This window comes from Mobula birostris, chromosome 1, assembly GCF_030028105.1.
Source record: "Mobula birostris isolate sMobBir1 chromosome 1, sMobBir1.hap1, whole genome shotgun sequence".
Lineage (NCBI taxonomy): Eukaryota > Metazoa > Chordata > Chondrichthyes > Myliobatiformes > Myliobatidae > Mobula > Mobula birostris.
Window position 1 is genome coordinate 4,778,106 of NC_092370.1, and position 12,544 is coordinate 4,790,649.

At 42.9% G+C, this 12,544-nt stretch overlaps 1 protein-coding gene across 1 annotated transcript in view; it reads right to left on the reverse strand.

Moving 5' to 3' along the window:
- LOC140201278 (neural-cadherin) overlaps positions 1 to 12,544 on the reverse strand; it is a 286,782-nt gene that overhangs the window by 87,619 nt on the left and 186,619 nt on the right. The window contains exon 6 of the mRNA XM_072265547.1: positions 3,118 to 3,367. Within this exon, the coding sequence (XP_072121648.1) occupies positions 3,118 to 3,367 (250 nt within the window). The remainder of the gene's footprint in view (positions 1 to 3,117; positions 3,368 to 12,544) is intronic.

The following is a 12,544-nucleotide window of genomic DNA, read 5'->3' on the forward strand; positions in this document are numbered from 1 at the left end:
ATGTAATTAGCCAAACTTCTCTTAAATGTTTGGATTGAATCACACCAGCATGTTGACATCCTCAAGATATCCAAAGCGTTTCAAAGCTGTTAAGCTGAATGTAGTCAATATGTAAGAAACCTGATAACCAATTTGCACATAGAAGTCCCATAACCAGTAATATTATAATTGTTGAATTAGACCGTTGGATTTGCAGTTTAAGAATTCATTGTCTGCTTTTATTTTATATTACTTTTTATACATATGTAACTGCTTAGTATCTTCCCTGGTGGTCACGGTATGTATATGCAATTGTTCAGTGTGTCCCCTAGTGGCCTAGTGGTTACAGATCTTTGCATGATTCTGGAAAGTTCTCTGGCATCACACTATCTGAATAACTCCTATCTACAAATTTTGAACAGGAAGTTCCTTATCGATGATATAAAAAGAGCTGAACACGTAAGCTCACTTCACTAACTTTATTCTTTTTTTCTGTCCTTTGTTCTTAAGTACTTGCCTCTTGCTATTTCCCATTTCCCGTTCTCTTTGTTCTATCAATCTAAACATTGAAGAGAAGTTTGGATAATTTCATGTAGGTGGGAGGCCTAATAAAGTGATTGCAAAGCAACAAGTTTCATGTTTCTTTCCTGACTTCTGAAGCAACCTTGGATCAAAAACTCAGAATCCAACATAATCAAAATCTAACAGATTTCTACAATGCAGGTTTGGGACAAACATTGGCCACAATAGCAGGGAGATTACAAAACTCCCACAGAACATTTTATATATCATCTAGAAGTTGCCTTCAACTGTTTCAAACTGGATTTTGGATAGTTTTAGGATAGTTTTTAAACACGGCTGCTCTGTTGCACAGAGCAGTGTTACCAACTGAGACAATAGAACAGCTCAACTCAAGGTTGCTGGTGAAATTTCATGCCTTTTTTACCAACTCATAGAGTTATAGAAACAGATTTTTTCAACTCACCTGATCCGTGCTGAACTGCTATTCTGTCCAGTTCCATTAACCTGTACCTGGACCATATCCCTCCATACCCCTCCCATCAATGTACCTATCCAAACTTCTCTTAAATGTTGCCATTGAACCCACATCTACCACTTCCACTGACAGCTCATTCCACACTCTGAGTGAAAGAGTTCCCTGTCATGTTCCCCTTAAACATTTCGCCTTTCACCCTTAACCCACGACCTCTGAATCTAGCCTCACCCAACCTCAGTGGAAAAAGCCTGCTTGCACTTATTCTATCTATCTATACCCCTCATAATTTTGTACACCTCTATCAAATCTCCCCTCATTCTCCTACACTGCAAGGAAAAATTCCTAACCTACTGTATTCAATCTTTCCCAATAAATCAGATTGTCATATCCTGGCAACATCCCTATAAATTTTCTCAGTACTCTTTTAATCTTCTTGACATCTTTCCTGTGAGTAGATGACCAGACCAGAATGCTCCAAATTCGGCCTCACCAATGAAAGCAGGAGAATGGGGTTGAGAGGAATAATAAATCAGCCATAATGGAATGGTGGAACATTCTCAATGGGCTGAATGGCCTAATTTTGCTCCTATGTCTTATGGTCTAAACGGACTTGCTTACTGCCCATTATGCCACTGGCATTTGGGGCAGCAATGAAGGTCCTCTACATTTCTGTTTGTGTAGAAAGATTCTTCATTGCTGTTTCCATAACAATTTTGTTTCACCAGTGAAGGTTGTTAACCCTGAGCTGAACCTCTGAACATGGAGGACCAGTGGACTACTCTTAGTCTGGCTTCTACCCTTCGAGCCAACATAGCTCGTCGGGTCATTGGAGCACGAAGACTCCAAACCCTACAAGGTCGTGGTCCTCTTGGAGGACTAAACAGACTGGATGGGCCAAAAATCCTGTTTCTATATCAATCATATACGGCAATGTTATCAGAATAAGTGCAATTTAATCTAAATTCTGCGTCAAGAAACTAGAGCAACAGAAAAAACACTGAGCTGGTGTTAAGAACCATAGGATTTCTGTTTCCTCGACTTTACCAATGAATAGAGTGTTCTGTCTGAGAACATCTGTTTCCGATACTAACAGTTACAAAAAGGGAAGGAAAATCCTCCAGAATTATTGAAAGGAAAAGAAGGGCATCAAGAGCATGCTAAATGTATAAAGTAATCCTTTGTGGGCACTACTTTTGAAACATTGAACAAATCTCATGACATACCATTAGGCTAAACACTGATGTTCTGCTCAGTGGAGACTCGGGATCACTTTAAAGATTCATTTCATGGAGAACTGGGGTCTCATCTGAGCTTCGTTGCGGGAATGAGTGTTCTGACTGATTCACTCTGGGTACTCAGCAGTATCTGGGCAAAGCTATTTTTTTCCTGGATTGCTTCCAGTTTAAATTGCAAACTCTCCGAGACTCCAGCTTCCACAGAATGCCACTCAGGGACACAAAATTCTCCGCCTCCAAAGCAGAGAAAATTGGTTGTAAAACTGCTTTTTTATTTATAAGACCATGAGACATAGGAGCAGAATTAGGCCATTTGGCCCACTGAGTCTGCTCTGCCATTTCATCATAGCTGATTTAATACCCCTCTCAATTTCATTCTCTTGTCTTCTCCCTGTAACCCAAAATACCCTTAGTAATCAAGAATCTATCAAAATCTGCTTTAAATATACCAATGATTTGACCTCCACGGCTGTCTATGACAATGAATTCCACAGATTCTCAACTCTCTGGCTAAAAGAAACCCCTCCTCATCTCTGTTTCAAATGGACGTCTCTCAATTCTGAGCTGTGCCCTGTGATCCTAGACTCCTCAGTTACAGGAAACATCCTCTCCACATCCACTCTATTGAGACCTTTCAATATTTGATATGTTTCAATGAGATCCCCCTCATTCTTCTAAACTCCAGTGAGTACAGGCCCAGAGCTATCAAATACTCCTCATACACGTTCACCCTTTCATTCCTGAGATGAGTTTCATTAACTTCTTCTCCCTTCCCAATGCCAACACATCCTTTCTTAGAAATGGGCTCAAAATAGGCTTTAACCAGTGAATTATAACATTGAGGTACATTTCTCTTCCCACCAGCTTAGATTTTTTTCCCTGCTCCCCAGTCAGAAGTTCACATACACATTCTGTGAAAACACAGGGCTTTCGTCATTGACATTGGTTATCCTTATCCTGACGGATGCTGTCCCAGTCCGAGGGGGGTGGCCTTTGTCGACGGCGGTGACAGCAAATTCATACATGTGGTTGGGCTGCTCATAGTCCAGTGGTTGCTTTGGGCTGACGAGTCCCTGAGGAGTGACGGCAAATTCAGCAGCCTGGGAGAAATAGGAGATCTCTGCATTGAGGCCTGTGTCACAATCCTGCGCCAACACTGTGTGTAAAACAAAACAGCACTTCAGTTTCAGAACATACGAGTAGTCCAGCACAGGAACAGGCCCTTCAGCCAACACTGTGTGTAAAACAAAACTGCACTTTAGTTATATAACATTCAAACAGTACGGCACAGAAACAGGTCCTTTGGCTCACTGTGTTGTGCCAGACCACTTTGATTAATCACCAAATGGCCAACTAAACTAATCCCTTCTGTCTACACTATGTCCATATCCCTCCATTTTCCTCCCATTCATGTGCCTGTCCAAACGTCTCTTCTTTTCTCTTTTTCAATCTTTTGAAGTACCCAATGTATCTGCCTCTACCACCACCCCAGGCAGCGCATTCCAGGCACCCACCACTCTGTGTGTAAAAAATCCTACCTCTCACATCTCCTTCGAAATGATCCCCTCACCTTAAATACGTGCTCTCCTGTATTAGACATTTCAAACCTTTGTCTACCTTTGATTTAATTTTTGATAACTTTTGTTTTTATACATCACTGCAAAATTGCAGTGAAGCATTAACACATCATAGAAAGTGTTAAAAGTAAAATGGCCACCAACTTAACTTGCTTGGTTAGTTTTTACTTATTTTCCTCCAGTTTTTCCTCTACAATCTAAACGCTGTTTGGCTGGACATTGCTCCACAATTCTGCCCAAATATTGGGGATGGTGTAAGATCTAACATAGGAACAGAATTAGGCCATTTGGCCCATTGAGCCTGATCTGCCATTCCATCGCGTCTGATTTATTATCCTTCTCAACCCCATTCTCCTGCCTTCTTCCCGTAACCATTGACTCCCTGACTGATCAACAATCTATCAACCATCACTTTAAATCTACCTGATGGCCTCTACAATCATCTGTGGAAATGAATTTCAGAGATTTACCACCTCAAGCTAAAGAAAGTCCCTCATCTCTGTTCTAAAAGGATGTCCTTGTATTCTGAGGCTGTGCCCTCTGCTCCTAGACTCCATCAGACCATAAGACAGAGGAGCAGAACAAAGCCATCTGGCCCATCCAGTCTGCTCCGCTATTCAATCATGACTGATCCTTTTTTCTTCTCCTCCTCAACCCCAGTTCCCGGCCTTCTCCCTTTTGATACCACATCCAATCAAGAACTTATCAATGTCTGTCTTAAATACACCCAACAACCTGCCCTCCACAGCTGCATGTGGAAAAAATTCCACAAACTTGCTATCATTTCTATTTTGAAAGGGCGACCCTCTATCCTGAGGCTGTGCCTTCTTATCCTAGACTCTCCCACCATGGGAAACATCGTTTCCACATCCAATCTCTCTTGGCCTTTCAACATTGGAAAGGTTTAAATGAGATCTCTCCTCATCCTTCGGAATTCCAGTGAGTACAGACCCAGGGCCATCAAATGTTCATTTTCATTCCTGGAATCCTGGAATAATAATCCTTTCGTTCCTGGAATCATCCTTGTAAACCTCCTCTGGACCCTCTCCAATGCCAGCACATCCTTTCTAAGATGAGGGGCCCAAAACTGTTCACAATACTCAAGGGGAGGGCTCATTAATGCATTATAAAGCCTCAGCGTCCCATCCTTGCTCTTGCATTCTAGACCTCTTGAAATGAATGCTAACATGGCATTCATCTTCCTTACCACCAACTTAATCTGCAAGTTAACCTTTAGAGTGTTCTGCACAAGGACTCCCCAGTCCCTCTGCATCTCAGATTCCTGGATTTTCTCCCTGTTTAGAAAACCAAACTGCATGACCATGCATTTTCCAACATTGTATTTCATTTGGCACTTTCTTGCCCATTCACCTAATCTGTCCAAGTCTTTCTGCAACCTTCCTGTTTCCTCAGCACTACCTGCCCCTCCACCAATCTTCATATTATCGGCAAGCTTGGCAATAAAGCCATCTATTCCATCAAGTAAATCATTTAAAAACAGCATAAAAAGAAGTGGTCCCAACATCGACCCCTGTGGAACACCACTAGTCACTGGCAGCCAACCAGAAAAGGATCCTTTTATTCCCACTCGCTGCCTCCTACCAATCAGCCAATGCTCTAACCATGTTAGTAACTTTCCTGTAATACCATGAGCTCTTAACTTGGTAAGCAGCCTCATGTGTGGAAACTTGTCAAAGATCTTCTGAAAATCAAAATATACAACATCCACTGCATCACCTTTATCTAACCTACTTGTAATCTCCTCAAGGAATTCCAACAGGTTCATCGGGCAGGATTTTCCCTAAACAAAACTGTGCTGGCTTTGTACTATCTTGTCCTGTGTCACCAAGTACTCCATCACCTCATCCTTAACCACTGACTCCAACATCTTCCTAGCCACTGAGGTCAAGCTGAATGGTCTATAATTTACTTTCTGCTGCCTTCCTCCTTTCTTAAAGAGTGGAGTAACATTTACAATTTTCCAGTCCTCTGACACCATGCCAGAATCCAATGGTTTTTGAAAGATCATTTCTAATTCCATCACAATCTCTAACGCTACCTCTTTCAGAACACTAGCGTGCAGTTCCTCTAGTCCAGGTGACTTATGTACCTTTAGGTCTTTTTGAGCACCTTCTCTCTTGTAACACTAACTGCACTCACTTATCTTCCTTCACACACTACAACATCAGGCACACTGCTAGTGTCTTCCACAATTAAGACTGATGCAAAATACTCATTTAGTTCATCAGCCATCTCCCTGTCCCCCGTTATTATTTCTCCAGCTTCATTTTATAGCAGTCCTATATCCACTTCATTTCTCTTTTATTCTTAACATACTTTAAAAAACTTTTACTATCCACTTTGATATTATTTGCTAGCTTGCTTTCATATTTCATCTTTTCCCCTCTAATGATTTTTTTGTTGCTCTCTGTAGGTTTTTAAAGACTTCCTAATTCTCTATCTTCCCACTAATTTTTGCTTTGCTGTATGCATTTTCTTTTGCTTTTACAATAGCTTTGACTTCCCTTGTCAGCCACGGTTGTACTATTTTACCATTTGCATATTTCTTCATTTTTGGAATACACATGTCCTGCACCTTCCTCATTTTTCCCAGAAATGCACATCATTGCTGCCCTGGTGACATCCCTGCCAGCAGCTCCTTCCAATTCACTTTGGCCAGCTCCTCTCTCAGACCACTGTAATTTCCCTTAATCTACTGAAATACTGCTACATCAGACTTTACTTTCTCCCTATCAAATTTCAAGTTGAACTCAATCATATTGTGGTCACTGGTTCCTAAGGGTTCTTTTACCTTAAGCTGCCTAATCGTCTCCAGTTCATTACATAACACTCAATCCACTATAGTTGATCCCCTAGTAGGCTCAACAACAAACTGCTCTAATAAGCATTCAACAAAGTCAGTCTCTTGAGATCCATTACCAACCTGATTTTTCCAATTGACCTGCACGTCAAAATCTCCCGCGACTACCATAACATTGCCCTTTTGACTTGCCTTTTCTATTTCCTAATAGAAATTTCCTGTGGTTCACCTCCCAGCCACTGTTGGGAGGCCTGTATATAACTGCCAACAATGTCCTTTTATCCTTGCTGTTTCTTAACTCAACCCACAAGGATTCAACATCTTCCAATCCTATGCCACTTCTTTCTACTGATTTAATGCCATTCTTCACCAGTAGAGCCACACCATCCCCTCTGCTCTTCCTATCCCTCCGATATAATGTGTAACCTTGGACATTCAGCTCCCAACTACAACCATCCTTCAGCCACCTTTCAGAATTCACTGATGGCCACAACATCTTACCTGGCATTCTGTAATATTGAAACAAGACTATCAACCTTATTTCTTATACTACGTGCATTTAGATACAACACCTTGAGTATTGTATTTGGTATCCTTTCTGATTTTGCATCCCTAATGTTTTGATACTCACCCTGCTGGCTGCAACTAAGTCCCATCACCTGCCTGCCCTTCCTGACAACCTGACTACATGCTATGTTTACTTTTTTACAATCCGTCCTATCCCAAGTCCCTTCACCCATGTTCCCATCCCCCTGTCAAATTAGTTTAAACCCTCCCCAACAGCTCTAACAAACCTGCCCGTGAGAATATTGGTCCTCCTCGGGTTCAGGTGCAACCTGTCACTTTTGAACAGGTCATACCTCCCCCAGGAGAGATCCCAATGATCCAAGGACTTGAAGCCCTGCCCCCTGCACCAGCTTCTCAGTCATCCATTTATCTGCCTGTTTTTACTCTCACTGGCGTGTGGCACAGGCAGCAATCCAGAAATTATGACCCAGGAGGTCCGGCTTCTCAGCTTTCTACCTAGCTTTCTAAATTTTCTTTTCAGGACCTCTCTGCTTTTCCTTCCTATGTCATTGGTACCAACATCTGGTTGCTCTCCCTCCCTCTCCAAAATGCTGTGGACGTGATAGGAGATGTCCTCTCTACGTCCGCTCTATACATAGAAAATAGGTGCAGGAGTAGGCCATTTGGCCCTTCGAGCCTGCACCGCCATTTATTATGATCATGACTGATCATCCAACTCAGAACCCCGCCCCAGCCTTCCCTCCATACTCCCTGACCCCCGTAGCCACAAGGGCCATATCTAACTCCCTCTTAAATATAGCCAATGAACTGGCCTCAACTGTTTCCTGTGGCAGAGAATTCCACAGATTCACCACTCTCTGTGTGAAGAAGTTTTTCCTAATCTCGGTCCTAACTGGCTTCCCCTCTATCCTCAAACTGTGGCCCCTCGTTCTGGACTTCCCCAACATCGGGAACAATCTTCCTGCATCTAGCCTGTCCAATCCCTTTAGGATCTTATACGTTTCAATCAGATCCCCCCTCAATCTTCTAAATTCCAACGAGTACAAGCCCAGTTCATCCAGTCTTTCTTCATATGAAAGTCCTGCCATCCCAGGAATCAATCTGGTGAACCTTCTTTGTACTCCCTCTATGGCAAGGATGTCTTTCCTCAGATTAGGGGACCAAAACTGCACACAATACTCCAGGTGTGGTCTCATCAAGGCCTTGTACAACTGCAGTAGTACCTCCCTGCTCCTGTACTCGAATCCTCTCGCTATAAATGCCAGCATACCACTCGCCTTTTTCACCGCCTGCTGTACCTGCATGCCCACTTTCAATGACTGGTGTATAATGACACCCAGGTCTCGTTGCACCTCCCCTTTTCCTAATCGGCCACCATTCAGATAATAATCTGTTTTCCTATTTTTGCCACCAAAGTGGATAACTTCACATTTATCCACATTAAATTGCATCTGCCATGAATTTGCCCACTCACCCAACCTATCCAAGTCACCCTGCATCCTCTTAGCATCCTCCTCACAGCTAACACTGCCACCCAGCTTCGTGTTATCCGCAAACTTGGAGATGCTGCATTTAATTCCCTCATCCAAGTCATTAATATATATTGTAAACAACTGAGGTCCCAGCACTGAGCCTTGCGGTACCCCACTAGTCACCGCCTGCCATTCTGAAAAGGTCCCGTTTATTCCCACTCTTTGCTTCCTGTCTGCTAACCAACTCTCCACCCACACCAATACCTTACCCGCAATACCGTGTGCTTTAAGTTTGCACACTAATCTCCTGTGTGGGACCTTGTCAAAAGTCTTCTGAAAATCCAAATATACCACATCCACTGGTTCTCCCCTATCCACTCTACTAGTTACATCCTCAAAAAATTCTATGAGATTCGTCAGACATGATTTTCCTTTCACAAATCCATGCTGACTTTGTCCAATCTAGGCCTCTATCTAGGCCTTTCAATATTTGATTGGTTTCATTGAGATCCCCCAACTCCTCATTCTTCTAAACTCCAGCAAGAACAGGTCCCTGGCAACTTGCCCCTTTCATTTCTTTTGAAATGACCCTCTCTCACCTTAATTGCATGCCCCCTGATATTAGACATTTCAACGTTGGGAAAAAAGATGTTCCCCATCTTCTCTATCCATGCTTCTCAAAATTTTATAAACCTCTATCAGATCTCCCCTAAGATTCCGCCACTCCAGGGAAAACAACACAAGTTTGTCCAACCTCTCATCATAGCACATGCCCTCTAATCCAGGAAGTTATGAAGGAAAGCTCAGCCACTGAATATATATCATAGAACGTAGAACATTACAGCAAGTACAGGCCCTTTGGTTCACAGTATTGCACCAATCTTTTCACCTACTCCAAGATCAATCAAATCTTCCCCCCCCCCCCCCCACCTAGCCCTAACATCCATGTACCTATCTAAGAGTCTCTTAAATATCCCTAATGTATCTGCCTCCACCACCACACTGGCAGGGCGTTCCACACACCCACACTCTCTGTGTGAAGAACTTACCCTTGACATCTCCCCTATACTTTTCTCCTTAAAATTATGCCCTCTCAGATTTAGGATCCTTTATCTATCATAAGTACATTGAAACACACAATGACACGTGTCATTTCCATTAACAACCAACACAACCCGAGGATGTGCCTGGGGCAGCCCACAGGTTTTGCCACGCATTCCAGCACCAACATAGCATACCCACAATGTTCAACAGAACAATAGAGGCAACAGCAATGAAAAAATAAACCCCTTTCTCCCCCCCACCCCTCCCCATCCACACAGGGAGAGAGGCCTCCAGCCTCAGGATGGGCTAACTCTGCTCCAATATTTCATGGTCTTAATTGCTCCTATTGTATCTGCCTCTACCACCACTCATGGCAGGGTGTTCTACATACCCATCTCTCTCTCTGTGAAATAAATTATCTTTGATATCAACATTTACACTCTCCTACAATCATCTTAAAATTATCTCACTGATATTAGCCATTTCCACCCTGAGAAAAGGATTGTCCTTTCTATCTATACCTCTTGTCATCTTGTACACCTCTATTAGGTTACCTCTCATCCTCCTTCTCACCAAAGAGAAAAGTCCTAGCTTATTCAAAATTTCCTCGTGAACCATGCTCTCTAATCCAACAGCCCATCCTGGTATCCCACCACTGCACCCTCTCTAAAGCTTCCACATCCTTCCTACAATGGGGTGACCAGAACTGAACACAATACTCCAAGTGTAGTCTAACCAGGGTTTAATAGAGCTGCAAAATTACCTCCCCCCACCTTCGTACCCTGACCCCTCAGCATTTTCTTCCAGGCCTGATGAAAGTTCTTGGCCAGAAGTGTCAACTGTTTACTTTTTTCCATAGAATCTCCTTGTCCTGCTGAGTTCCTCCAGCATTTTGTGCATGTTACAACATTACATCGTGGCTCTTGAACTCTGTCCTGCAACTAATGAAGGCCAACACTCCATATATGTCTTGTTAGCCACCCTATCAACAAGTTTGAGGACGTGAACCCCAAGATCCCTTACAAGTATAATTTAGAAGTGAATTTAGCATATGATATTGATTATCACAACACCATTTGCTAGCATAAAACGTGTACAGTACTGAGCTTCTTTACATTTATAGCTAGGGTGCCTAAGACTTTTGCACAGTACTGTATTTGTTAATGTGGAGTGAACAGCAAATTTGTTAAACTGGCAAGAGCAAAGGAGGTTGGGAATGGCGAGATTGGTGCACTGTGGGAGGGGTGTGGGACAGGTGGCAGAGAAGGAGTGCCAGGGACAGGTCGTGGCACATGTGCAGACACACCCAGCCCTGAGACACTAGGCAAGGTCATTTGATCGCAAACAATTGGTTTACTGATCAATACAGAATGTCCTTCTGGTGCTTCCTGCTCCCTCCCCTCTCCCTTCCTTTTTTCACAACCATGATTCCCCTCTCTATGCCTCCTTTCCACTGTCAATACACAGTAGAGACCCATATCAGAATCAGGTTTATCATCACTCACATATGTCATGAAATTTGTTGTTTTTCTGTGGCAGCAGTACAGTGCAGTACATGAAATTACTGCAGTACTGTGCAAAAGTCTTGGGCACCCTAGCTGTATATACAGTATGTGTCTAAGGCTTTGGTACAGTACTGTAAACTTTGCAAAGAACACACATATAACAACAACTAACTGGGAAACCATGGTAACGTATCAGTCAGTGTGACCCTTTTACAGCTCGGGCATCAGAGTTTGGAGTTTAGAGTTAAATCCCAACATCCACTGTAAACAGTACGTGTGTTCTACCCGTGACAGCGTGGGTTTCCAAGCACAGTACAAAGACGGAGTGGATGGTAGACTTATTGGTCACTGTAAATTGTCTTGTGATTGGGTTAAATAGGTGGGTTGCTGGGAGATGTGGATCATTGGGTTCTTCACACTGTATCTCTAAATAAATACAGAGACATGGAACATGGTGACCTGAGGTTCATCAGGAAGTTCCGCTGGGGATAGAGGCCTATGGTAGAAAGGAGTTTACTTAGGCCACCTTTGGAGAACTGTATAAAGTTTTCATTGGAACACTATAAGAAGGATGTGGAGGCTTTGGCGAGGCGAGTGTGTGAAAGCTCGCCAAGATGTATTGAGTGGATGGATATTGAAGAGGGTCAACAGGAGGTTCAGGAGGAGTATCCTGGGGATGAAAGGGTTAAAATATGAGAAGTGTTTAACGGCTCTGGGCCTGTACTCGCTGGAGTTTAGAAGAATGGTGGTGGTGGTGGGGGTGGGGTGGAGGAAATCTCATTGAAACTTATCAAATATTGAAAGGCCTAGACAGAGTGGATGCAGCCAGTATCTTTCCTATGGTGGGTGAGTCTAGTACCAGAGAACACAGCCTTGGAATAGAGGGAGGCCATTTAGAACAGTGAAGAGGCGGAATTTCTCAAGCCAGAGAGTGGTGAATCTGTGGAATTCATTGCTACAGGTGGCTGTGGAGGCCAAGTCACTGGGTATGTTTAAATGGAGGTCGATAAGTTCTTGATGGGCAGCATGTCAAAGTACAGGGAGAAGGCAGGAAAATGGAGTTGAGATAGATAATATATCCGACTTGATGGAATGGCAGAGCAGACTTGTTGGGCTGAATGGCCTAATTCTGCTCCTATGTCTCACAGTCTTAAGGAATTTACTGCCAGAGCAAGCGGTATGTGTTCATATTTAAAAATATCTGCAATATTTAAATAAAAACATTTTGGACGGATTCGTATACAGGAAAGGTTTAGAAGGATGGGGGCAAAATGCAGGCAATTGTGGGATGAAGAAAGTTCCTACAACTGTTAAAATTAGAAATTATAATAACAACTTTGACTGCCAACTTCTGACAAAAATGCCATTCAGTCTATTTTAATTGCC